The sequence below is a fragment of the Botryllus schlosseri genome, chromosome 10 (genome assembly GCF_051294905.1).
Source record: "Botryllus schlosseri isolate E-star chromosome 10, Bs_hap1, whole genome shotgun sequence".
Lineage (NCBI taxonomy): Eukaryota > Metazoa > Chordata > Ascidiacea > Stolidobranchia > Styelidae > Botryllus > Botryllus schlosseri.
The window spans coordinates 19,008,364-19,035,370 of record NC_137245.1 but is presented as its reverse complement, the minus strand read 5'-3'; the positions used below and the strand labels follow the sequence as shown (position 1 = coordinate 19,035,370).

Here is a 27,007-nt window from a genome sequence, read left to right as displayed (position 1 = left end):
CCTGAGTTTCATACTTGAAATTCAGATGTCAATCGCGACCGTTTCCAAGGATAGAACTGAGGAGAAGAAGAATGGATTTGTGGCGGATTTGAAACTAGATTGTAATTTAGAAGACCAGATGCTTTCGACAATTAGAAGACCCAATGTTTTCGAAGCTTGATATACGAAAGAGATGAAGTATATGCGGCCGATCTTAGGGGGAATTCTATTTGCCGCGACCTACTTCGTGTTGACGACGCTAGACTTTATCGTTTGTAGACACCAAATGAAATCAACGATCACTCTGCCTAAATCCTACGAAAGATCCAAATCGCCATGGATCCCAACAGAGTCAAGTGTTGGACAGTCAAATTTGGAACTCGACAAATGCATGGATGCCGAAGTTGACTGGACCAGTACAGTAAAACCCAAATACGAATTGGACCGGAATAAATTTCTAATACCAACTCTTCTCGGTGGACCTAACAATCAAATGATGGGGTTCCACCAGAGTGTTCTTTTGTCCTTGATTCTCAACAGGTAATATAATAGTTCGGTAATAATATCATCTAGTGTATACGCGCAATGGTGACATGATATTTCAATATTACGTTACTGAGCATTCAGTATATTGTATCTAGTGCACGGGTCTAACGACTACGACTAAGAAATCAAGTAACGTTATTCCACGACCGACCGTAAAACACAAGAAGGGAACAAAATTGGAGGTCCATATGACTATACATAGCCAATACTGAATAAGCAAATAGTTTTAAATATGCGTAACACATTATGGTAGACGGCTGTCCGCGTTTCCGCATTATGAACATGAACACTGAAGTAATACGTGGTTGATGCAGATGGTTGTAGCCACAATAATATGATTTAATAAAGTGCAACAGATTATATACAATAGCAAGTCGAGATCGGGGCACTGTCATGTATAATTGTATATAGTTACGTCTCACACACCTTTAAGCGTATAAAATATGCGAGGAGCGGCAACAGTGAACAAAAGCATTCTGGTACCTTGGGGCTACAACAATTATGTCATTTCCATTGCTAATTAATTCATAGTAAACTATTGTCACTTTGGAACTCCTATATTCGATGAACTCTAAGAACTAAGGCTATGAACTCCATATTATGATTAGCGATAACGGTTGATCGTTGTTTCGGCAAATCCTAGAATAGTAGCGCGATCTTGCTTCGAACAAGACATTGGTACGATGCGAAATTACGATATTTTTATGGTACCGCAGCGTAACTTTTCGGACTTCTTGCTAGGGATTTGGAAATGTCAATCAGTATTATGATGCAGAAGTGAAATAATACAGTCTACGTTGCTGACTGCGCCACCGCATAGAACAACTGTTGTCATAGGACGGCATAGGCAGTTTGTTTATTCTTTTACAGTATATCGACAACACTGAAAACTCCTTCGAGGTGTATTTGTAGAAGGATGTACGTTAGAAACTATTCTAAAAAGAGATATGCTATTCCACATGCATATACCTGCGGTAGAGCATTTTCATTCGAAGTCGATTTTTTTATTGGCAATGTAGTAAACTCATTTGAAGTGCTTTGTAAAAAGAATTTGATCCGAATTTATATTTTCGGGAGATATGCATATCACCGCTCTGAGGACATATTGTAGGGATGGTGTGAACCTCTGAAAGTTTCAGGTTCGTGTGAAAGCGAAGTTTTTTGAAAGGTCCTGTGTGAACGCGAACGTGAACCTCATGACGTCACGTGACGTCACATTGCTAATTCCAACCCTACATATCAGTGAAGTGATAGCCTATATTAATTTACGCGATACCTATAGCGACGACTCGGGCCACATAATGCTGAAGTACATATTGACGTATTAAACGTCGTCAAATGTATCAACTGGGGCAATCAAATGATATAATAATCCCATAAAATCAATAACTTCCGTCGCTTTGCCAACAATTTCGACGACGACTTGCAAGGGAATATAAGCTTAGGTCTTAACGGTCTAGACCAGACCGGACTATGTATTCGGCGTCTGAGTATTGCTACGTTGATATTGAGCAGAGTGTAAAACGGGTTTCTATACGTGTTAGCGATATTACCCCATTAACAAGTTATACAGCCACGCACGGATTTGGTTTTTTATGATACAATAAACATATGAAATCAATATTGACCCCGTACCCCTGCTAGATTTTTTGTATCAGACAACGATATCAACTTCATTGATTGGTTGAATAAGCACCATTCGCTGACTAGCCACATGACTGTAGCGTATTCGCCCTTGATATTGTGTGATTGCGGGTCAAGCTCCCAGCAAAAAGTCACTCAATATTCGAGCAAACTATTGTAACAAAGCAAGTAAAATTTTTGAGGTTGTCAAGGTGCATGCTCGTTTCGTGTTAATTTTTTTATGCTGCCAGCGCCATTCATATAGTGGCCCGCAGTTGAAATGCAATAAATTTCAACCAAAGATGTTATAATGAAGTGAAAATTGTAATATGTGAAAAGGGTTCACACTGCAGAACCTGCCAACGTTCGTTTGCGAACGTGAACCTCTAAATTTCTGAGGTTCACACACAGAACAGAACGCGAACATGAACCTCACGTTCACACCATCCCTAGTATATTGATTATAAGTTGGATTAAGTCGCATATTCCACTCGCGAATGATTTGCAGTGGGACCCTTGTTCCGTCAACATGTGTTCGTGCTCATTTTTACTTTTAATTGATGCATTGGGAGCGAAAATTGAATATCCATTCGTTATTTTGCTGCCGTGTTGCTGTACCGTGACCAATGTGCTCGTTCATCCGAAATGCGTATAATGTATTGCATGGTACGATAAAGATACGAAAGTACGGTGCGATATTTTATAATAACGTACCAGTCCGGCAAGAAAATAAATCGTGTTACGAATTAGGATAAATTTTATCGCGCCGTACCAATTCCCTGCCAACGAATGGTAGTATAATAGGCATGAACAATTATGGAGCGGATGTACGACTTTCCCTTAAGTTGGAGATTATGCGCTTAAATCGGTGACATGACAGATCATACACTGAGTTGCACATAAGCCATACAAGATAAAACAAAACCAGCTAAAACGTCATATGAAGTAAAAATTTGGTATCGAGGGACTAGACCGATGGAAACTTCATTGTCAATACTATGATATAGAGTGGGACAACTAAAACATTTTCAGCTTTTCCGAATTAGATTAGAATTAGCATTATAGCTACACAGTGTTTTCCAAATTCAACTAGACTTAGAAATATAGCTACGCGGTTTTTATAACTTAGATTCGAATTATCAGAATTATTAACTACACGAAAACTTGGAGATTGAATTAAGTTCAGTTCGTATCAAATCAGAGTTCTTTACCATCAGCATGAAAATGGCGAATGTTTGTACATCAAGCTTGACTCGTTTTGCACTGTACAGTTCTCCTATAGCATACTCAGGAAAACTAGTAATTAGATTAGAATTAAAATTAGAGCAAAGGAACATTTTACGAATTGGATTGGAATTAGATTTCCGGCGTTTCGCTCTAATTACTCTAATTACACAATCAACATTATCTAGTTGTCAAAGTCTGCTATGAGGGCTCCTCTTTATTCTCAGAACGCTTGTGATTCCTGTGTTTTACGAGCACTCAATTGACAATAAGTTCTACCTGAAAGCCGTTCCTGCGGAACACCGGATCAACATAGCGAAACTGCGAGGATTACTGTCAGTCATAACTCTGCGAGAAGCGGTAAGGCTATGCCGCTCCAGGATCGACACGATCTTCGCCGACAAATATTTCAACGTCGGGGTAAGTCTGAATTAGATGTTTAAAATATAGAAGGTTTGATTTCAGTGTTGTCCTTGGCTGATTTCGCGTTACAAATGTTTCGACGGGTGAGAGAGAGGGAGAGAAAGAGAGATGAGAAAGAATTTTTAACCGCGCGACTACACCAAACCTTACTTAGGCTAATTTCATTTTGGTACAATCTGCCAATGTTCCCATTTCGATTTCTTCAGCGGAAGGAGATTGCGCTACTGATGAGAGTTTACATGCAAACCGGACTTTCCGGAGTTAAACTAATCGACGGGGTCGGGGACGAAGAGATTCGAGCAATATCAGAATACATATACGGTGAAAAGGGTTACACCAGAAACGGTACGTGTATGTAATTTGGTATAATACTATAGGAAAAACTGCCAAAATCCGAATTGCCAAGTCTAAGGTATACTTTGTATCACTTCATACGTCGTTTGGAAATCTATACCGACAGATATGCGGGCATGTTAGCGTCTTCAGACAGCGTGCGAAAATCCGCGCCGTGATTATGAAGTGACTGCACACAGCGCGCTGGGGTCGGTATAGTGAACGTCGATATTCCGATTCGGCTGAGGGTTGTATAGGCTATATAATAAAGCAGGCAAATTTACCAGTCATTCCAAGGTTGGGTGGTTTCCACCTATTGTAATCTTATCTGGGATCAATTGGTAATATCATGGAAGATTTAGGGCTACTAGATGTGATCCAGTTGATCTATGCTGGAAGCCCAACAGCCAGCCACATCATGGATGGAGGATGTTTTGACAACGCAATCCGGCTCACCCCATCGATGCAGCTATCTATCGAAAAAATTGCCTTAACTGAGGATGAGCCTGGTGACATGAAGTCCTTCATGGAAAAGGCGGCTGATGGGGAAATGGGAGCCAGACACACCGAACCAGTAGTGCGAGGATTTGAGCGAAGGTTTGAAGAAACGTTCTATCGATTCGCAAAAACGGAAAGAACACCTGCACTTCGGGTGGAGTACCACTACTTGGCAGAAATGCCCAAGGTCTTTATCATGACTGAGTGACTCGCAGACCACAATGGGAATTTGTCCTGCATTGTTACCGAGATGCTTGACACCTGCAGGCCATCATCAGTGGTTCTCAAACTTATTTCCGCACGCCCCTAGATGATAGTCAAAAATTTCGCTCCCTCGCTTATCGTCACATCGAAAAATATTAAACATAGCAAGCAGAATGTTTGCATTCCCAATGCATTGTTTGGTGGTATGTGAAGTCGCGATTTCAGACTTCAAGAGCCATAAACATCACGGTTCAATAAACTTTGTACAGTCTGTGTGACGTAACTGTTATGTATCTGATCGCTGTTCAGTTTCGCCCTCGTTGCCTGCTTTGTATCAGTTGCTAATATTTTGACTATCAATCTTATTCAATCGTATTTACATCGCAATTTTTATAGATCCTAAAATAATTATTATGAATAGTCTGATTCGAAATTTGTAACTGTCCTCAAGGAAACACCGTCAAGTAAGTATATATTGATTTATCCGGTACTAAACAATTTGTGTTAATTCGCTGTGTATTAATGCTTTCAGAAAACCGTTTTTCGTCTGTGTAAAATAAAATCCAACGAAGCAGGCAGAAACGCGTCATCTTGGGGTGTTGGATAGGACAGTTATATATCCATTGTGTGTACGTGGAAGATTCCACCCCTCTTTCGCGGTTACATAAAGTTTTTTGACGATTCCACTCAACAAGTGCACCAATCAACAAAGAAAAACTCAACTGTTATTGTCATGGATTTCAACAACCAAACCAAAGATCCTGATCTGGATGTGACGCCGAGATGCGAAGAAGACAACAAAGTCACCAAAACAAAAGACAAACCAAAGTCTTCAAGGTCTCATGGTGCCAGATCAAAATCATCAGTTCAAACAAGATCCATGTCAAAGGCTTTAGAGCACAAATACTTGAAAGCAAAAAGTTCAAGCAAATCAAGTTCAAGTCATCGGTCATCAACAGGTACCGGTACTTCTACATCAAATCATTCAACTAAATCTCGCTATAGTGGAATGAATGTTGAAAATGTCGTAAATTATCACCGGAAACTGCAAGAAATAAGCTCTGCACGAGCAAAACAGGATATTGAAGATATTCAGGCTTCATTGAACACTGAAATACAATCAATTCAAAATCAAACTGCTTTGGCCCGAGCCAATCTACAAGAACAAAAAAAGAAGTTAGCAGAAGATCTACGAAAGAAACTAGACGAAGAAAAGAGGAAGTTGGAGGAAGAACAAAGGAAGTTGGAGGAAGAAGAACAAGAACTACAAAGACGGCAAAATCAACAATGTGAAATGATTAAACAAAGGATGCAGCAAAATGCTGACGAAACAGCTCGCCGTGTAAGACGAGAACATTTGCAAAATACATGTGAACTAGAACTAGAACTCACTAGACGAGGTGTATCAACGCAAAGTTCACCTCAACTGACAGCGGCAGAACTGCAGCCATCTGAAAACAGGAGCCTGGCTCCTCAAATAAGCAATGTTCCAGAACAACTACAGCAAGCAAGTGCTACTATTCAACCTACGAACAATGTAATAACTTCAACTGCTGAAGCGTCTACAAATGTCACTCCACCGATATCTTCAAATACTTCATACGCAGGTGTGGCTATTCCTTTTAATAGCATGTCTCACAGTTCTCGCCAAATGTCTAATGTTGTAGGCCTAAATGAGAATGTATGTGTGCGTGAAAGATCTAACAGTAATTGTGTGACTGCTCGTTTGAACGCATGCATTGCACCCAAAAATCAATCGCCTGTAATTGATGCCAAAAATAGTTGCCTTATTGTAGCACCTCCCATGATTGATACACGAATAACTCCTAATGTGCCTAGTTCCTTTGCATCTGGTAGCGTACAACCCTTTGTGCCAGCTTATTCAAATCAGGCAGCAACAGCAGGCTGCGCAGTTCAAACAACTGCAAACTCTGATCTCAATGTAAAGCCTAACCAACCGACAAACTTAATTCAATGTGAGAATCCGTATGTCATTCACCAGGTTAAACCCAGTGATCAAATTGTTCCATTAAAGTTGGAACCAAAATGTTTTAGTGGCGACCCAATTGAATTTGATACATTCAAGGAAATGATAAATGCTACTTTGAATCGTCAACCATGGTCGCAAAAGCAGAAGTTGATGCATCTTTTGCAATATACCCGTGGTATTGCCAATACTTTTGTTAAAGCTTGTGAGGATATGGAAAACTGCTTTGATGAAGCTCTTGCAGTATTGAGAGACAATTTTGGTCAACCGTTCCAAATAAGTGACCGCTACATAAACACTGTTATAAATGGCTCGAAACTCGTAGAAGGTGACAACGATTCTCTCCTCTTATTTCATGCATCGTTAACCGCCTGCACAAATAAGTTAACCAAATTTGGAAGAATTTGTGATGTTTCACGCTCCATGGTTGAACAAATTGCCGAGAGACTTCCCCCTTCTTGGCAGCCTGGTTGGAGAACCTTAGTGGCGGAGGTCACTTTTGACCTGAAAACCGAACTGACTGTTGAGCATGTAAATGACTATGTTCGCCAGAAAATTAGAGAAATCACTAGTAAATATACCAACCCTAATCATGAAATATCCAAGAAGCAAGTTACGGGTGTATTCAAAGCTGGCAAGCCAAAGGCATCATTCAGCACACAAGTTGTGACTCCAACATTGGAACTTTGCTTCATGTGCAACGAAAAGCATTTCTTGAATCAATGTACCCAGTTCCGCAAAATGCAGTATCCTGATCGCATTGAATTCGTCAAAACCAAAGGGCTCTGCTTCAAGTGTCTAAAGTCGGGACACTTCGGAAAAGCATGCAAACGCATTCAAGCTTGTATAAGGCCTGGTTGCAAAGGCAATCATACAACACTTCTTCACCCACCTGAAGAAAAGATAAAAGAGGTTGCTAACAAAACCTTGGATTCGGCAAATGAACAAATTGAAGGCCAAGGCAAAATTTCTGATTCAAAAGAAGCTACCTCTTTCTTCAGTGCTTCCTGCGATGACAATGAATATGATGATGATGAATGTGTGACTTTGAATGTAGTTCTGGCAAGACTACGGATCGTTGGCACTGACAAGTACATCGTCACCTTGGCATTGATTGATAATGCAAGCAATTGTTCATTCATATCTGAAGAACTGTTGAAACTACTCGGTCTCGCTGGGCCCGAGCGAAACGTAACTTTCCAAACAATCGAACCATCTAAAAATACCAAGAGGTCAACCATTGTTCGTGGTTTAGAGATTTCTGATTACGAGGGATCAGAATACGTACCTCTGAAGTCACTGATATCTACAGAGAAAATCGCTCTGGACAACGACCTGCGGCCAACACAAAGTGATGTACATCAATTTCAACAATTTGAAGACATTCCAATCCCAGATCTTTCTGGAGACATCGGTCTGCTGATTGGTAAAAACAACCCCAAAATTCATAAGCCTCTGGAAACTATATATGGACCTGAGGATTACTTCGCAGTGAAAAGTGCCATCGGATGGATGTTTACATGCCCAAAACAATCCGAACCTTTCAAACCTCACTCCTATTTCATTCAAACCAATCCAAACCCTTTGTGCAGGATGTGTCACGATGATGTCAATTCCATAGCAAATGACAAAACTGAACTCTCTGTAAATGATAAACTATTTATGGAAAAGGTGTCATCGACAATCCTACTTGACTCGAACGGGCACTACCAAATGGAATTACCATTGAAACATCCGGATTTAACACTGCCCGACAACAAACATCAAGCAAAACAAAGAATCAATTATCTGCAGAAAAGATTCCAAAAGGATCCAAAGTTCTTCGATGAATACAAAGTTTTCATGTCTGACATGATCACAAATGGATATGCCGAGAAGGTTCACAATGATGGGCCAGTTGGTAAAACCTGGTACCTGAGCCATCACGGTGTGTATCACCCTGAAAAGAAGACTATCCGCGTTGTTTTCGATGCATCTGCGAAATTCAATAACCTGGCGTTGAACGACCTTCTGTTACAGGGGCCAGACCTAACAAACAACCTTGTTGGTGTTTTATCGCGCTTTCGCAGAAATGAAGTTGCGATCCAAGGTGATGTTCGATCAATGTTTCACCAGGTTAAGGTTGATGAGTCTGATAGAGACCTGTTACGCTTCCTGTGGTGGAAGGATAATGACCCAAACCAACAACTTGAAACGTACCGCATGACTGTGTTTTTATTTGGGACTGTGAGCAGCCCTAGCTGTGCCAACTTTGCTCTACGAACTGTCGCTGAAGACAACAAAAATGCCTATGACATTGATGTCATAAATGCGGTTCAAAAGAACTTCTACGTTGATGATTTTCTTGATTCCTGTGAGGATACTCCTGCTGCAATTCGTCGTGTGGAAGATGTCAGCTCTCTGCTAAGCAAAGGTGGATTTGAACTGACAAAATGGGCAAGCAATTGCAGAGAAGTACTGGCAGCAATACCGGAATCAAACAGAGCCAAAAACCTGAAAAATATTGACTTGTTAACTGATGAGCTACCGATGGAGAAGACATTGGGGCTTGCGTGGAATATAGAAGATGATTCCTGGTGCTTCCGCGTCAAAGAAAAACACAAACCTTGTACCAGAAGAGGAATTCTGAGTATCGTGAACTCAATTTTTGATCCGCTGGGAATGGCGCAAACTATAGTGCAACCAATGAAGGTATTGATGCAGCACTTATGCAAAAATAGTTACAATTGGGATGACCCGTTACCTGAAGAAGCCAGAAAGATTTGGTGCGACTGGTTATCTCAACTACAGAAGCTTGAAAACTTTACGATTCCAAGATGTTTCAAACCGTCAAAGTTTGGACAGGTGACAAGAATCGAACTTCACCACTTCTCAGATGCCTCCGAGTTGTGCTATGGTGCAGTATCTTATCTGAGATATGTGAATGATGCAGGGGAGATTCACTGTTCTTTTGTCTGTGGAAAAACAAGACTCGCCCCCATCAAAGGTTCTACCATTCCGAGAATGGAGTTGTGCGCTGCAACAATATCTGCCAGTAATAACAAATTTCTGCTAAAAGAGCTGGACCTGCCTATTGACGATTCATACTTCTGGACTGATAGCACAACTGTTTTGCGATATCTCACAAACAAAGACAAAGCTTTCAAAACCTTTGTTGCGAACAGAATCAATATGATCAAAGAGTCTTCAGAATCATCAGACTGGAGATATGTACCTTCAAAACAAAACCCTGCTGATATTGCTTCTCGGGGCCAGACTGTTTCTGAATTCTTGACTTGCGACATGTGGAAATTCGGTCCAGAATTCTTGTGGAAAGATTCTTCGGAGTGGCCTCAACAACCAACATTTCTAGAGGAGTTGTCTTGTGATGACCCAGAAATCAAAAAGCCAAACAAATTGTGTTTTCTTACAATTACCACTCCAAATTCTGTTCTTGATGAACTCATCTCCAAGATCTCAAGCTGGACTCGACTGAAAAGGGTGCTCGCATGGGTCTTGCGCTTCAAAAATAATCTTCTTGCCAAAGCGAGAAACAAACAACCAAATGCAAAGCTGACAAACAAGGCATTGACTTTAACCGAAGTTAAAGCTGCTGAAAAAATGCTTATACGTCATGAGCAAACAAAGCACTTCTCTGAAGAAATAGAAAGACTGAAGACTGATGAACAAATCAAAAGATCCAGCCCGATCTACAAATTGCTACCATTTCTGGATAATGGGACCCTCCGGGTTGGAGGCAGAAATCAAAATGCTCCTATTGGTTACGACTCAAAACATCCGATAATCATTCCAAAAACGAGTCCAATTGCAGAATTGGTCATTCGAGATGCTCATGTTTCATGTGGCCACAGTGGCCGGGAATATGTTATAGCCCAAGTCAGAGAAAGATTTTGGATTGTCACAATCAATTCCAAAGTACGATCCGTTCTGAAAAATTGTGTCTCATGTAGGAAACGTCAACGAAAACCAGAATCTCAACAAATGTCTGATCTACCATCTGATAGATTAACTCCGAATGATCCGCCGTTCCACGCAGTTGCGGTTGACTGTTTTGGTCCGTTTTTGGTAAAGCGTGGTAGATCTGAATTGAAACGATATGGCGTTTTGTTCACTTGCCTAACCACTCGCGCTGTCCATATTGAAATTGCGAATAGTTTGGACACTGATTCTTTCATTATGGCACTGCGTCGCTGCATTGCACGCCGTGGACAAATCAGTTTGATACGGTCAGATAATGGCAGCAACTTCACATCTGGTGAGAAAGAGTTGAGGCAAAACATTTTAACTTGGAATCAAACAAAAATACAAGATTTTTTGGTGCAAAAACAAATAACTTGGTTCTTTCAGACCCCTTGTGCATCCAATCATGGTGGTGTATTTGAAAGACAAATTCGTACAGTGCGAAAGATTTTGGGTGCTTTGTGTGATGAACAAATTTTGTCTGATGAATCGCTATTAACATTGATGTGCGAATGTGAATCAATTATGAATAATCGCCCCATTTCAACTGTGTCTAGTGATCCACATGATTTGACCCCAATAACCCCCAACAGTCTATTGTTGTTGAAAGATAAACCCATGCTACCACCTGGTGTGTTCAATGTCAAAGATGTTTACTCCAGAAAAAGATGGAGACAAGTCCAGTACTTGGCTGATCTTTTTTGGACAAGGTGGAAGAAACAATACCTTCCACTACTTCAGATTCGCCAAAAATGGAATGAAAAGAAAAGAAATATCACTGTAGGTGATGTTGTGCTTGTGCTGGATCAAAACCTACCTCGTAACATGTGGTTGCTAGGTCGTGTGATTGAAACCCTACCTGACAAGTCTGGGTTGGTGAGAAGCGTGAGAGTCTTTACCAAAACGAATATTTTGAAACGACCCATAAACAAATTGGTGCTTCTCTGTGAAGCTCGTGACTGTTGAGAGCTGAAATTTGTTACAGTTTTTTGAGTATTGTAACCTTTCGTTTCTTTGTGCTTTCATTGTGCATTTGCAGCTGTGTAAAAATTGCCAAACTTGCATAAATTCAAATTTTCAATTTTTAAAGGGCCAGGATGAAGTCGCGATTTCAGACTTCAAGAGCCATAAACATCACGGTTCAATAAACTTTGTACAGTCTGTGTGACGTAACTGTTATGTATCTGATCGCTGTTCAGTTTCGCCCTCGTTGCCTGCTTTGTATCAGTTGCTAATATTTTGACTATCAATCTTATTCAATCGTATTTACATCGCAATTTTTATAGATCCTAAAATAATTATTATGAATAGTCTGATTCGAAATTTGTAACTGTCCTCAAGGAAACACCGTCAAGTAAGTATATATTGATTTATCCGGTACTAAACAATTTGTGTTAATTCGCTGTGTATTAATGCTTTCAGAAAACCGTTTTTCGTCTGTGTAAAATAAAATCCAACGAAGCAGGCAGAAACGCGTCATCTTGGGGTGTTGGATAGGACAGTTATATATCCATTGTGTGTACGTGGAAGATTCCACCCCTCTTTCGCGGTTACAGTATGGGAGGTATATTATGGCTGTTGAGACACTTCACAAATACGGAATTCCAGTTTCATACTTTATTAAACATAGCCACGTGTAATGATAGCACGTCGCTGCAACACACGGATATTTTAACTCCTTCTATTACCCCACTAGAGCTTAGCTCAAACCTATCTGATCATAACCTAATTCAACAACCAATGACAGCTACACGCATTTACCAGTTACTATTCATTCGGGGACATTTTTTTATTAGCGCAAGGTTCGGCATCACTCAAAATCTATTATCAGTGTTTGGGTGGTAGGGCGGAATAATGACACGTGAAATCGAAATATCGGCCTCATTAGGATAATTGCCATTGGTGAAACTTGGAAGTTTCAGCATGAATTCAACTCATTCCGAAGTTCAATAAAAATCATTTCTCTCAAGCGGCTTCGCGCCTCCCCTCAGATGCTTTCACACCCCCTCAGTTTGAGAACCACTAGAACGTCTGTCTGTCCAACCGCCCACGAGAACCATATTGGTGAGCTGAGCAGAGGAAGCATGAGCAACTGCTTTTAAGGCCACAGATGTTGGGTGCTCACTCTAGGTCAGGGGTTCTCAACCCGCGGCCCGCGGGCCGCATGCGGCCCGTAGAGGCTTTTTCTGTGGCCCACGAGATCTTTCAATATGATCGCAATTACTACCGGCAGAGTATTGTTGCATACGGTATCAATTTAGCTACTAAAGCTCTCTTATCGCTCCGTCTGTGTTTCGTTTGATTTATTCTCATTCATGTTTTCTGGTTTCATGATATGGTCGAGTTTAGATTCTTATTTTTCTGAATAGGTCTTCGGACAGCTCCATCTCGAGTTACACATATCACCTGATCTTAGAAAAAAGCGTTGCTAGCTAGGTCTCAGGCTAAGCAATCCATATTTTGAGGCATTGTTGAGATTGCCGACGACGTTAAAAACGCATGGTTCAAAATTGCTTGGTATATCGCTAAACCCATGAAATAGGTTAGAAAAGGTGTTTCTGCAACAAAACGTTACTATACTGTGCGAATCGCCGCTGTTTCCGGAATTTAGCAGCAAGGACAACTTCACCTAACAAATTTCGAAGCTGCAGTTGTCTGATTCAACCGTGACAAGAAGAGTAACAGCAATGTCAGTTGATCTTTTGTCGCATGCTTTGAAACACGTTGCCCCGTAGACTACTTTAACCTAGCATTGGACAAAGTCTACGGACATTGCAACGCTAATTGTATTGGGGTATTCTATCAGAGTGGATATATTTGTACACGTAATGCTGGCTGGGCAAACGTGGGGAGAGCGGACTAGCAAACAACATCAACCTAACAAAGCTGACTTCTGTAACTATTGGTGCAGGGCATCAGCCATGGAAGGAAAGGAGAATGGTTGATTGGTTTGCTCAGAAATTACCCCGGACATGAGATTTCTTCTCATATCACTGAGAGCCCAAAGTGACAATGGCCTCTGTAAAGAAAAAGTTACCGTAGTTTTATACTTGCTCGCTCACGCATTGAAACAGAGAGTTCAGTTCTCTGGTGCAAGGGTTTGAAGGTGCACATACCGACTTGGGAACGAATGCAATGCACGCTTCATGAAGGGATTTACTTGTTCCGTCGGAAGATGACACAATCACTAGAAACAGCAACTGAAAGCTTACGAACGCTGTCCATTATGCTGTAGAATGCATACAAACTAAATGCTGGGCTATATTAGCCTAAATATAATAGTATAGTCCACAAATATACGGTAATAATGTTCTGCGGCCCGCAGCGCTTTTTGCTGTTAAAATGCGGCCCGTTACGCAAGGAAAGTTGAGAACCCCTGCTCTAGGTCATCTGTCAGATGTCAACCGGAGAATAGAGGAGGACGTCAGTAGACATGTACCCGTTCACAGAGACCTTACCAGACACAGATGAAGCGAGATGCAGGGGCCATTGAACCTAAAATGGTTAGAGGAAATGAAGCCATTCGTCAACGATAAAGAAAAGGGGTTGATCGTGTATTCTTGAACTGGATTCACAAGTACGGGTGATGACGTAGTCGAAATGCCGAGGGGAAGCTGAAGTTAGGATGGCCATGCAGATCAACCTGGATGGAAAGTCAGTGACGTCGGCCATGGTTGTCATATCCAAGGGGAAAGCCCTGTCATCGCTAAGAAAATGTCCTAAGGTCAACAAGTAAAACATTCACATTAACTAATTGAAGTTGTACAACCGACTGATCATCTTCACCCAGCGGATTATGGCAGTTGATACAAACTTACAGTACGAGTTCACTCCTTTCCCGTTGTCGCTGTCCAGCAACAAAGATCAGAAGATGAACAAGGCAGAATTTTCAAATGCAACCATGAAGGCCTGAACTGATCAACTTGACTTGACTAACCAGCCATGCTGTACCCTTGTAATTGATGGCGAATGGCTTCTGTAGGCCTACATGGTGAAGTGGGAACAACGTCAGACATAACCGGCAATTGTCAGGAATAACCTGAGATACGTGCAGTATCTGGGCTGTTGCTTTCATAATGTCATTGTGGTCTTTGATGGTCACAGCAGCTCACCAAAAGATACTACATGTTCTCAAGGAAGACAGCGGCAGGAGTGATCAAACCAGAGACACTATACCCCTAATAGAAGGTGCAGATGCACAACGTTCACTCCGCGCGCACCTGCAGACCCGGGATTTGATTCTTTTACAGAACATGTCTCTGAACCTCAGCGATTACGGATGGACAATCGGCGTATATGGGTATGAGCCAGATCCAGTGCTGGAACCCATGGCACCTGATGAGCTATTGCAGTTCACAAGCTGTAATTGTCAAAAAGATTGCAACAAGATGCAACTGCAAGAAGAATGGGGTCATGTGTATTTCGCCCTGTGGAGTATGTAAAGGCGTTACCTGCAAAACTGCAGTCACGATGATGTTGAGTCTGAAGAAGGCTTAGACAATCTCTGTTGAAATGTCTGACATTGTGCATGAGAAATAACACTTCAGTAAACATAACTTGTGAAATAAAGTCTATTTTGCGCATACATATAGAAGTGGGTGTGGCGTTTTTCACAAACCAGAGCCTGTAGTGAAATATAAGTGTTTAAAATCAATGGAGAATTATGGAAAACCAATATTAAACCCGTCAAGTTACTTATAGGCGATAAATATACATTTTTTAATTTTTTAATTTTTTTTTAATTCGTCAAATTTAACAGCTTCTTTTGGAAGTTTCCCACAAGAGTTGAACTTCAACATTTTAACAGACGTTATTACACACCCTAACAAAGATATTGGTGAAGGAATTTTTTGGTAACAATATAGTTCACAGATTTTCATAAGTACTATACAGATAACCGCTAAAGTCACTATTGAGCTCTAAGGCTCACCAACACAACCATTTCTCGGGTTACAATGTGAACCGCCTGAAATAGCCCGTGTTGCACGGTAACAGAGTATCTGTTCGAAGGTTGTACCCATTTCTAATGTCGTTATAGTCATTTTACGTTAGCAACGTTTACGGTATAGACCAATGGTTCCCAACGTGGGCGATATTGCCCCCCAGGGGGCGATTTGTCGGTCCAGGGGGGCGAGAATAGCCAAGGGGGAGATAGGGGGGCGAAAACGGACGAAGGGGGCGATAGGGGGACAATGGCGCGTTGAAATGGCTATATTGGCGTCCATGACCGTAATTGCCACACCCAAACCCCCAATTGGGATGGGGGCCCGAGCTCGAAGGAGGCCCAAAATTTTTTCGTGAATTAACATTATTTATTTTGGAAATTTAGGCAACTTTTTCAAGAAATTCTCGCGCTACGCACCATTTCGTGGTCACATATTTCTTGCTTATTGGATACCCTTCCTCCAAGAAATAATACGCATGAGTTATAGAAATGGGCATCTCGGCGTCAGCCATTAACACACCATGACGCACCAAGACGTATGTAGTTTCAGGCCATGTAACATGCGACTCCGAAAAGTGTGCCAGAACGAGAAAATCTTGGCGAAAAAGGACTGACTTTATGCTGACCGACTTCGATATATATACGATATACATATATATTTAATTGTCCATAGGCGCCTAAATGGCTGGCGCCAAATGTTTCTGTCCTGGCAATCGGAACCCCACAACAAAATGCCATCTCGCAGAGAAAAAAATAATTGCCAGTGCAGAAATAATAATTGGAAATCGTGTGCGTCGTTTAGTTTAGTACGTATGGGCGATTTGAATATCTTTCGACATAGCAGACAGGCCACGAAATGTCATTACTTAACGAACTCATTATACCCACGGGTCCGCCCGAATATGTTCATTTGTTCAATTATTATTTACGGGCCATGCATTTTCCAAGACACCTTACTCAGTTTTACCGGTAAATCTTAATACATGAGCAGAGAGAGGATAAAAAAATTGACAGCAATACATATGCAATTCCGGATCATATTGACCGACGCAATCATGAATGATAGAAATTTTTCGCGCTTCGCGCGAATTAAGCCGTCTAACAATTTGTGTTGAGAAGTAGCGGTATAGAGGTACCAGGGGGTTGGTCTGAGGGGTGCAGAAGTTTGCTTTATCGCCGTATGGAGATGGGGGACAAGACCAACGTATTGGGGGGGGCTGACTAAGTGCTGTTACGGTCCTTTGGGAATCAAGTCGGAGAAATAACCTTTTTTGTTAGTCAACTCACCAAAATCTAGCTGGAAAAGTGTAATTTCGAGGTCGAGCCATAAAGTGGACCTTTTTTCTAAGTCCTCTCGCCGGTGATTTCAGTCTGTATGGCCATTTTTCGGTTCCTAATATTTGGGGGGCGATGATCGGTGTGGAGTTTGAAAAGGGGGCGATGAGTCGAAAAAGGTTGGTAACCACTGGTATAGACTATAGATACATCTTGCCATTTCGGCAGTATGCACTTTAAATTTAGAAATGTTGTTCACAATCTACGTTTTGACACTATTTCATTACTTTTTGACCTGACATTCCCTACTTCCACTTGAAGCAGTTTTGACATTTTTTGGGAATTGCTACTGCTACTTGTAATTGACTGGAAATTTCCGGCTTGACTTTTACTTCTACTAGATTAGCAACGCAAACTACTTTCACCATCTCTCCTTACTTCGCAGATTCTTTACGTAACCGACGATGGTGGCCAAAGAGCAAGTGGGGCAAGAGTTGGATTTATAATATCGTCGATAAAGGTATAACAAGCGTCTCTTAACTGTGAACTGCAACACGCCTACAACGTTTGCTAACTCCGCTTTCAGACAACCAACCAAACTTGCCGGTTCATCCGCAATCGGCACCCTCATCAAAAGTGTCCGACGCAAGGTCTAACTACGCATCAAATGCGAAATGCGCTCTGCACTGGTTCCCGTTCAGACAATACGGCTTCCCGCAATCGAAAATCAGTAAGTGCGTGTCGCTTCTCAGGTCGCAAAAATTCCCGTGATCCGGCTCCGTTTCAGCCACGAGCAAAGCCAGCGAACGCGTGGATCTGCGACATTTTACTGCCGACGATGGATGGAAGTTGTTCTCAGAGGTACTGCTGAACACGTGTGCGCCGGAGGCTGTCGGCGTTTGGTCCAAGAAGTTTCAGCATACATACCTGACTGCGGCGGGAGGAAATTACCTTGCATTTCATTGGAGATACGACACCGATGTGAGTAGAGTGGATATATTTGTATCGTGTATTAGGCCTAAAACTACATGATGATCGCGGGTACAATCGCTAGTGCACTATGCAAATACATCGGTGGAAAATACGGGCTCGTGTATCTATCAGATTTACACCATAGCGTAGGCACCATAGCGTAGGGTGCATATCAGGCTATCACCAGAAACGGAAACGACTCAAATGCACCTATAGTTTTGGAGATATATCTCAGGGGTGTAGCCCAATCAGTTTTCTTTGCGAGTGTCACAATTCTGTGACTTCTTGGTGTTGTTCACGAAAACAGATCCACTGCCTCCCTAGGACATATATACATAATAATTGGTGTATTTGACTCGTATTCACCCATTTGAATGGGTGTAAAAGCTAAACTCGGTACTGTAGAGAAATAGACAGAGGTGGTCAGTAACGAAGTACTTCAACTTTTTCGAACTACTCAAGTAGCTTTCTACTACTTGCGCTACTTACTCAAGTAATCCCAATTTCTCGCTACTTCTGTCTATTACGTAATATTTTGAGATCTACTTACTTACTTTCGCGATTTTCAGTTTGTCAAGTAGAAGTAGCATAATCATCCGATTAAAAAGACAGACTGAGGATACATTTTCCGCTTTACAAAAGTAGTATTTGTATTTCTCTTTTAATTCGTAGTATCAATACTTTGAATTCTAACTATAGTTCCAGTTCCTTCGTCTGGAGAACATACTTGTTGAAGCATAAAAGCAAATTACAGTATATAGCATTTTTACGATTCGCCATATCTTTTTATTAACTCATACTAATCGTGAAAAGTGTTAACACTGTATCCGATACAACTTCTCCTTGTTACTCTTCTACTAAACTACTGGCGTTGTAATACGGGGGACAGCGCCATGTCATGACATTTTCTAATACGGAGTGTTCGAGTAAACAAAAGATTATTATCGCATTTCCATAACAATACTGTCAATTGCATCCTATGATGGGGACGAATGCTTATGCTGTGGAAAATTTATACCTCCTGGGATGTATCAACATGAATCAAGCTCTCTGCACCTTTCACATTGCTCAACTCTCAGCTTTTGACAGTCCATGCGAACGTGTCATAACCGTTTTCAAAACAAATTACTTATTTACTTGAGTAGATGTAAAGCCAACCAATTCTACTTTTAGTTCAAGTAGTTTAGTTTACTTTTAAAAGTACTATTTCTCCTCATACTCGAGTAGATTTTTGAGTCGCTACTTCTACTTCTACTTGAATAGATTTCTTGACTACTTCGACCACCTCTGGCAATAGCTAGTGCCATTAATTGATTTGCACCATACGCTATGCATGGTTGCGGTTAAATACACGATTTCGGTTTAAAGTATGGTGGGTATCCTTTATATATATATAGCAATGGCGGTCTGCTTCAATTCATTTACCGTTTTAAAAAAATCATGAAATGGCAACTATATCGCCGCTAGAAATTTCACATGCAGTTGAATCATAGTCTCGGAAAGGAAATGCCAGGCTGATGCACACGACAACAATGTCGAATACGTATAGACACCTCCTATCTCACCAGCGGTAAATACAGTCGTATCGTGATAAAATCGCCAAAACAGGATTCTTTCCTTCGCAGGATTTCATGGGATACATCTGCAAGAACGGGGTTCGGCAAGAATTTTGTGAATCAGTGCGACAGGCCTCCAACTCATCGGCCATCGCAACTGCGATTTTGTCAAGAATATCTGAATTGGACCGTCGCTTCAAAGCGAAGATAGAATCGGTCTATGTAGCGGCTCCAGCAGCATTGGCCAATTTCACGCTGGAAATCGTGGGTTTATTCTCGAATGAGGATTTTGCGAGACGGACACTCCCCGACGACTTACCAATTCCGGCAATCGTCACATCAACGCAGTTGAAAGGGTTTGTGCTCCGCGAATATCGGTGAGTGATGTGATATTTCAGTTTTGATGTACATTGTACAGTTTGTACACTAAGAATGCATTCAAAGTTAATATCCTCTTTTATCTAATAGTTGTATAAGCCTTACATTATTACAATATTCGAAGAGCTTCTTGGAGGTACAGAACTTCAATATACAATTGAATAGTATATTCATATTGAAATGAACCCGAATATTTCATCTATTTGTAGTGTCGTAGTGTCAGTCGTGATAATACATGTTATTATAATTTCGAAAGTATGGTCCCCTATCTGTTAAAAGGCATGCGACCCCTCCGCCCAACTACTTAGTGCAACCACTTCAGACCTTTCACTTTGTGCTTCCACTCGTAGTAGTTTGAATATGTCTTGGAAATCTCAACAATACTATAGTTACTGGAGTGTTAGTAGAGAGTTTAATATATTTCCGACGAATATGCTATTAGGCGTAGCTAGCAGAATGAATGTTTTTTTTGTGGAATAGGAATTTGTTTTAAATAATGACATGACGGGATGACTATCGGTAGGACTATATCCGTTGTGACACAGTGGCATGAATGATGTCATAATATACATATCAAATATTTGAAGCAGTAACGGCAGATTGCGCCCTTGACTGCGCCTCCTGATTATACCAACACTTTTAAATGCGTGAGGTAAAATTGGTTTCTAGCTGATTATCACAACCATACAATCAGTGCCAAATGCGTTCATTCTATCGCATGTAATTCCACGCATTGCAATGCCGCGGGCGAAATGAAACCTCGCAAACCATGCTCAACACAAACAGTGACAAAATTGGCGAAACCATTCAACTTTTTTTTGTCACACGTTCCCACTCAGGGTTACCACAGCGGATCAGAGATTTGCCTGATAGTTTCGCTAAGTTTCACGCGGGGTGCCCTCCCTGGGGCAGCCCAACTCATTTTCTAATGCTTGGGCCTACGGTGATATGAATTTTGTGGATGGTTTTGTATGTGACAGTCGTCAATGCGGGTTGAACCCGCGCCTTAGGGATGGTGTGAACGCGTGGTTCACGTTCGCGTTCTGTGTGTGAACCTCGGAAATTTAGAGGTTCACGTTCACAAACGAACCTTGGTAGGTTCTGCACTGTGAACCTTTTTCATATATTACAATTACCACGTCATTATAACATATTTGGTTGAAACTTATTGTATTTCAACTGCGGGCCACTCCACGCATGTCGCTGGCAGCATAAAAAAGTAACACTAAACGAGCATGCACCATAGCAATCTCAAATATTTTACCTGATTTGTTACAAAGTTTGCTCGAAATATCCAGTTTTCTGTTTGTGAATATTTAGTGACTCTCAGCTGTAAGCTTGACCCGAAATCACACAACATCAAGAGCGAAATATACGCTACAGGTAGTCAGCTAATGACGCTTAGTCAACCAATTAATGAAATTGATATTGTTGTCTGATGCTAAAAATCTAGCAAGCGCACGGGGTCCATCTCGATTTCATAGGTTTATTGTATCATAAAAATCAAATCCGAGCGATTGGGGAGTTGCCCGTGTTGGCTACCGCTGTATAGCTTGTTAAAGGGGTAAAATCCGTTTTACACTCTGCGCAATATCAACGTATCAACACTCAGACGCTGAATACATTGCCCGGTCTGGCCTGGACCGTCATGGCGTAAGCATATATTCCCTTGCAAGTCCTCGTCGAAATTGTTGGCAAAGCGACGGAAGATATTGATTTTATGGGACTATATTATATCATTTGATTGCGCCAGTACACATGACGACGTTTAAAAAGTCAGTATGTACTTCAAAATTTTTGCATTATGTCGCCCGAGTCGTCGCTAGGTATCGTGTACATTAATATATTTCACTTCACTGAAATGGAGGGTTGGAATTAGCAATATGATGTCACGTGACGTCATGAGGTTCACGTTCGCGTTCACACAGAACCTTTCAAAAAGGTTCGCGCTCACGCGAACCTGAATCTTTCAGAGGTTCACACCATCCCTACCGTGCTTGCAGATTGCTCGGTGAGTTAAGGCAAAATTATTCAACGACACACTTAAAATTTCAGAAACTGCCCCCTGACAATTCCAAAACAACTCTCCGATACAATTTCCCAGCTGGAAATGGACATTTGCGTGGACAGCTACTCTTTCATGTGGTCGAGACAAAGCACGTGGTCAGGCAACGTGAAACAATATCGATTTTTAAATAATAAAGCGAAAACAAAAACTGACACCCCAAATACGGATTATGTTATTAGGATGATGCAAAGTGATCAAATGCGGAAAGAAGAAAGTTGAGTGATAAGGTCTACTGATGCTGCAGAACTGAACTGCTACTGACAGACTTACACACTGTTAGCGAGTAGAATGCGTATTGCACCGCCGGAATTTAATATAGACGTGCATGTGTACTTGGCTATTTTACGTCCACTGGTATGAATGCGACAACTGAATCCTGTACTATGCAAGATTTTTATTTTCAGCTTGGCCCACGAGTGAATTTCATTAGACCAACGTTCATAGGCTATCATACATGCGGCACCGTCTGTAAAACAGCGTAAAAGCTATGTGCCATCTTGCCCATTGAAATTAGGACCATATTTTCCGTCGTTGACGTCGTTTGCTTAGTTGGATTGTTAACTTGTTACTAAGTTTACCGAGAATTTGATATTTACCGTGTCTTTGGGTAAGAGTTGAAAAGTACTTGTGATAGAATATCTTCAACCTATAGAATTTCTTCGCGCAATACAAAAATCGGATTAATCACCAAAGTATGCATATCATTTTCAATTTAGATGGACAAACATGTTATCTATTTCAAACCACCTATTAAAGTGGTTCACAACCCTTTTCATCTAGTGGACTCCTTCGGCCGATATTTGGGGCGAAATCCCCCTAAAAATGCAGTCCAATGACTAAAAAAGGTCGTCTCTCCCGCGCAGGCATTGATGGCAAAAAAATCAAAGTATGCGCCTTGGCTCTAAACTTTAGAGTCTAAAGCAAGGCGCAGATATGCTCAGACTATTTCGGATGCGGACCGCAGGCCACTTCCGTTTCAATTGTTTATCACTCAGTGTACTGTTGTCTAGCTGGAAAGGTAAATTATTTTAAATAGGTCGTCACTTTCTGTTGTTGTAACATTGCGGTAAATTTGGTATGTATATTTTACGATCAAACTAACCGAAAAGCAATCGCATTTGATGACATTGAGTTAAATCGATTAATTTGGCATGTTTGTTCTCGATCGGGAAGATGTTGACTTAAAGCAATATATAAACACTTTTACTGTATCGGCCTCGTTGTGATGAATTTTTCCCGCTTATTAGCGATTTGGCCGAGAGGTTGTCGCGGACACAACAAAATCGTGTCGCGAACATCACATTTATCAAATCAGAGGGCGGATAAATTTTTACGAGAACGGAATATTTCAAAAAGCATTTAAAAATAGTTCTAGCATCATATCAGGCAAAAGGACTTTACATCTGGAACGGACTATTTTCATACTTTTCAGTTCTGCCATAATTAAGAAGTGTGGTGAGTCCAGGCTTACCTTCCTTGAGAATCTTTATGCCCTATTTCCCCGACAGATGCAAGATTTCCCATGGTTGGTAATTCCCCCCTGGTTGGGAATCACTGATCTATTACTTCGCTCCGTGCAGGAATATCAGACTATATTAGGGAGTATGGCTGGCCGTCGCACTTGATCGCCGCATGAGATTGCGAAACGGTGCGATATTCAGTTTTCCTGTTCTCCGGATCTCATGAAAAGCATAATCATGGATTTTTCTGGCGTGGCATTTCATTCTCCGGTATCTAAGTTGCATGCAGAACGTCAGAATAGATATATTTTGCATAAAACGTATTGTCTTGAATGATTTTCGTATTTCGTATTCCAGATACTTCAGTACTACACTGTATTGTCATGAATATTACAACGTAGGCCTATACGTCGTGCAATACTTTATACCGCAGTTGTTAGTACTGGGAGCTTTTTCAGTTCGTTATTTACGAGTACTGTTCAGTACGATAGACAGACACCCAAAAGCGATAACGAATTGTCCTTTTCCTTGTCAATAGCAAAGGCGGGTGAAGGTCATTCAGTGCGTTCACAAACGAATCACATTAGGCCTCGTTATTGAAAATGGCAAAGGCGTCATCCACGGTGCGATAGTACGTCAATGGTCGCTTCGTACTGACCATGGAAAACTGAATGGGATAGAACGGTAACTGCGTGGCCTGTCAATCATTTACGGTTGAATAACAATCAGTAGATAACGATCAATCAACCCCGAATTTTCGGTGGTTTGCCGTGATACTACGGCTTACGTAACAGCCATACATCGGGTGAAGCAACTGTCATTATTATCGTTAGCGTGACTAGTCTAAATTAATTTCATATAGTTACTGACTGCACGTCGCTATCAAGTTGAACATCGACGCCAGTGTCCTTTGTAGTTTCTAGTATGCTATAGTGCTGTGCAATGTGTATAGTATTTAGGCTACAATGCTACATGTTCGAATAGCATCATAAATTGGATAGTAATTGGTATGTATATCTAATATCCGACCAGCTTATGCCAACTCCGATCACTTTTGATCCATCAATACAGGATGGTGTTCAATTATATCGCTAGCAGCTAGAGCAGGGGTTCCCAAACTCTTTATGGTCGCAACCCCACCTCTCAATTTGGCGTGCTGGTTACTAAAAAAGGCTATAGTGAAGCTGGCGACTATATGTGCGCAGTAACTCGACAACCTCCCTCCTTATATTAAAAGAATCAATCAAGAATGTAGCAACGTATATTAGTCTTTTTAAGCGATTTCTATCTATATCCAATCGAAGTAGTCCAAGTTAAATAGATAGAAATACAGATAACGATCTATAAGTTATTATTCCACTGCGCCGAGCCTGCATGTGTGTATTATACTGTTAACTCATCTGCATAGCACTACCGGCACTTAGTTCTTGTTGAACGTCATATTGATTCTTATTATGCTCTCGACACTTAGTAGTTTCTGATATTCTCTTATATTTTTTCTGATTAACACATTCTATCTGCCCTATTAACTGTCTTCCTGTGCATCTTACACCGTGCCAAGGAGTTTACAAGTCATTCACTACATAACGTTATCAAGGTACATCATCATCATCATCATTGGTTTATTAGCAATTTTATCAGTTCCATACATCACAAAAATGCGATACAATGAAAAGATAGGCAGTTGTCGAAGCGACTTGGAGTAGTCTATGGAATCAGACACCCAACTTGCCCTAGGCAGGGGGTTTTCAACCCGCAGACGTTTATTTTTCGGTCCGCGACGTTTTTCGTTATGAACTCAATTACTACTGGGACAGTTATGGTACATATTGATTTAGCGACTTAGCTAAATTATCGCACCGTCTCTGTTTCATTTGATTACTCATTCCTTGGTTTGTTCTGATTTCTTGGTAGATGCTCGAGTTGATTGGTATTGTTTTGAATCGGTGTTCGGCTGGACGCTTTTTGAAGAGTGTTTCACTCACCGCGAATGGTTTGAACAGAAACGAGAACAAGGAACGGGAAATTAAACAGCAAAAATTGGATTCGTAACTCTGCGTGGAGAAATGAATCTGCTTGCTCAGATATAAATGGAAAACCAATGTGTCATATTTGTCGAAGAACAGTTGTCGTACTGCAGCGTAGTAGCTTAAAATGATACCACAATAGTTTCTTCTGCAGTTATACATATCGCCTGATCTTAGAAAACGTAACCAGCTAGGTGTCAAGCCGTAAAGGCGTTGTTAAAATTGCCGACGACGTTACAGACGCATCGTTCAAAATTGCTTGGTATATCGCTAAACCCCAAAAATATGCTACAGAATGTGTGATTTCAATAAACCTTTGTGTGAATATTCGCTGTTTCCGAATCTTAGCAGCAAGCACAACATCACCTGACAAATTTCGAAGCTACAGTTATCTGATTCAACCGTGACCAGAATAGTATCAGCAATGTCAGTCGATCTTTTATCGCATGTTCTGAAACAAATTGCAGCGTATTGACTCATTTTCGCCGCCTAGCATTGGACAAATCCACCGACTCCACGGACATTGCATAGCTAATTACATACTAATACACACTGAAAGAAAGGTAAAAGAAGATGCCACATACTGTCAATAATTACATTCAAAGTATTTTAGACAAGACAAGTTACTTACGATAATGATAATAGCACTTAAGTGACCCGTTGTACGCTGCTACGTAAGCCGAAGAATAACAGCAAACAATCGAGACATTCTGGCTTTACTGATTGGTATTCAACCGTAAATGATTGACAGGCCACGCAGTTACCGTTCTATCCCATTCAGTTTTCCATGTACTGACAAACAATATATTTCCGTGAAACCCCACAGAGATTACAGCCAGTATGAATTACAGACCCAGTGGCAACACCATCAGTTCGCTGGTACATGACGTTATTGAAACGATTCGATATCGCAGGTCGCCATGCGCAGCAGTTTTGACGAACGTTGATTAGGAGAAAGGGTGGAGATGGAAGATCACCACCACACAGTGCATTGTCACAAATGCCCGCGGTTTCTTCTACTGAGACCTTGGTGGACAGAATGAATCAGATGAGCTCACCACAAACACAAATACAGAAGAGACTTATTGGTTTTACTTTTGAATCCGTTTAAATCCCGTTAGTTTGCCAATAACTATTGAAAAGAGGCCCCCGAAAAGTCTTCGAGTTTAATGAATGTTTTATTACAATGGATGTTGTATTACCTATTAATTGATATAAGTATGTAAATTGAGAAGTTTACAATTATTATGATTTTGAGAAAGGCAGTGGCTACTCGTCCGGTACCGGACGAATAATTTTCTCAGGCTATTCGTCCGGCACCGTATGACGTAGGCCCGTTACTATGGAGACTGTATGCGTTTTGACAGGTTTCGGTTTTGTACATTATTTATTCGCATTTCTGGTTACTGATTTGAATGGTTACTGCTACTGATTTGAAGAGCTTCTTGGAGGTACAGAACTTCAATATACAATTAAATAGTATATTCATATTGAAATGAACCCGAATATTTTCGGCTGACACTCGTCAGGGGTAATCGTCAGCAACTAG

The 27,007-nt window shown here is 41.0% G+C and overlaps 2 protein-coding genes and 1 long non-coding RNA gene across 6 annotated transcripts; all 3 read left to right on the top strand.

Annotated features, from left to right (window-relative positions):
- On the top strand, positions 1-26,652 carry LOC145447785 (uncharacterized). 2 transcript variants are annotated; one of them, XM_080326057.1, is made up of 8 exons: positions 1-519; positions 3,600-3,792; positions 4,002-4,140; positions 17,443-17,517; positions 17,584-17,727; positions 17,785-17,978; positions 19,595-19,902; positions 26,373-26,652. In XM_080326057.1, exons 1-8 carry the CDS (start codon positions 173-175, stop codon positions 26,407-26,409), a joined length of 1,437 nt encoding a protein of 478 aa, XP_080182183.1. In that variant the 5' UTR covers positions 1-172; the 3' UTR covers positions 26,410-26,652. The 2 variants fall into 2 exon arrangements, with proteins under 2 accessions (XP_080182183.1, XP_080182182.1); XM_080326056.1 differs by lacking the exon at positions 26,373-26,652 and adding an exon at positions 21,959-24,655 and having other exon boundaries at positions 5-519.
- LOC145447794 (uncharacterized) lies at positions 4,148-15,900 on the top strand. Its single transcript, XR_013917706.1, has 3 exons — positions 4,148-5,042; positions 12,342-12,907; positions 14,163-15,900. It is a non-coding gene; the product is annotated as an uncharacterized LOC145447794 (long non-coding RNA).
- LOC145447776 (uncharacterized) lies at positions 5,040-12,249 on the top strand. Of its 3 annotated transcripts, none has more exons than XR_013917702.1 (2): positions 5,040-12,131; positions 12,200-12,249. XR_013917702.1 is itself a non-coding variant. In XM_080326040.1 (2 exons), exon 2 carries the CDS (start codon positions 5,564-5,566, stop codon positions 11,741-11,743), a length of 6,180 nt encoding a protein of 2,059 aa, XP_080182166.1. In that variant the 5' UTR covers positions 5,040-5,294; positions 5,363-5,563; the 3' UTR covers positions 11,744-12,249. The 3 variants fall into 3 exon arrangements, 2 of the variants coding, with proteins under 2 accessions (XP_080182166.1, XP_080182168.1); XM_080326040.1 differs by having other exon boundaries at positions 5,040-5,294; positions 5,363-12,249; XM_080326042.1 differs by lacking the exon at positions 12,200-12,249 and having other exon boundaries at positions 5,040-9,271; positions 11,049-11,228.
- Positions 26,653-27,007: the final 355 nt, after the last annotated feature.

Bases quoted from the DNA above. Each gene is read 5' to 3' on its own strand.
- LOC145447785 (XM_080326056.1), top strand. From the start codon at position 173: ATGAAGTATATGCGGCCGATCTTAGGGGGAATTCTATTTGCCGCGACC. The intron at 3,793-4,001 runs GTAAGTCTGAAT...CGATTTCTTCAG, and splicing joins ACAAATATTTCAACGTCGGG to CGGAAGGAGATTGCGCTACT. The intron at 17,979-19,594 runs GTGAGTAGAGTG...TTTCCTTCGCAG, and splicing joins ATTGGAGATACGACACCGAT to GATTTCATGGGATACATCTG.
- LOC145447776 (XM_080326040.1), top strand. From the start codon at position 5,564: ATGGATTTCAACAACCAAACCAAAGATCCTGATCTGGATGTGACGCCG.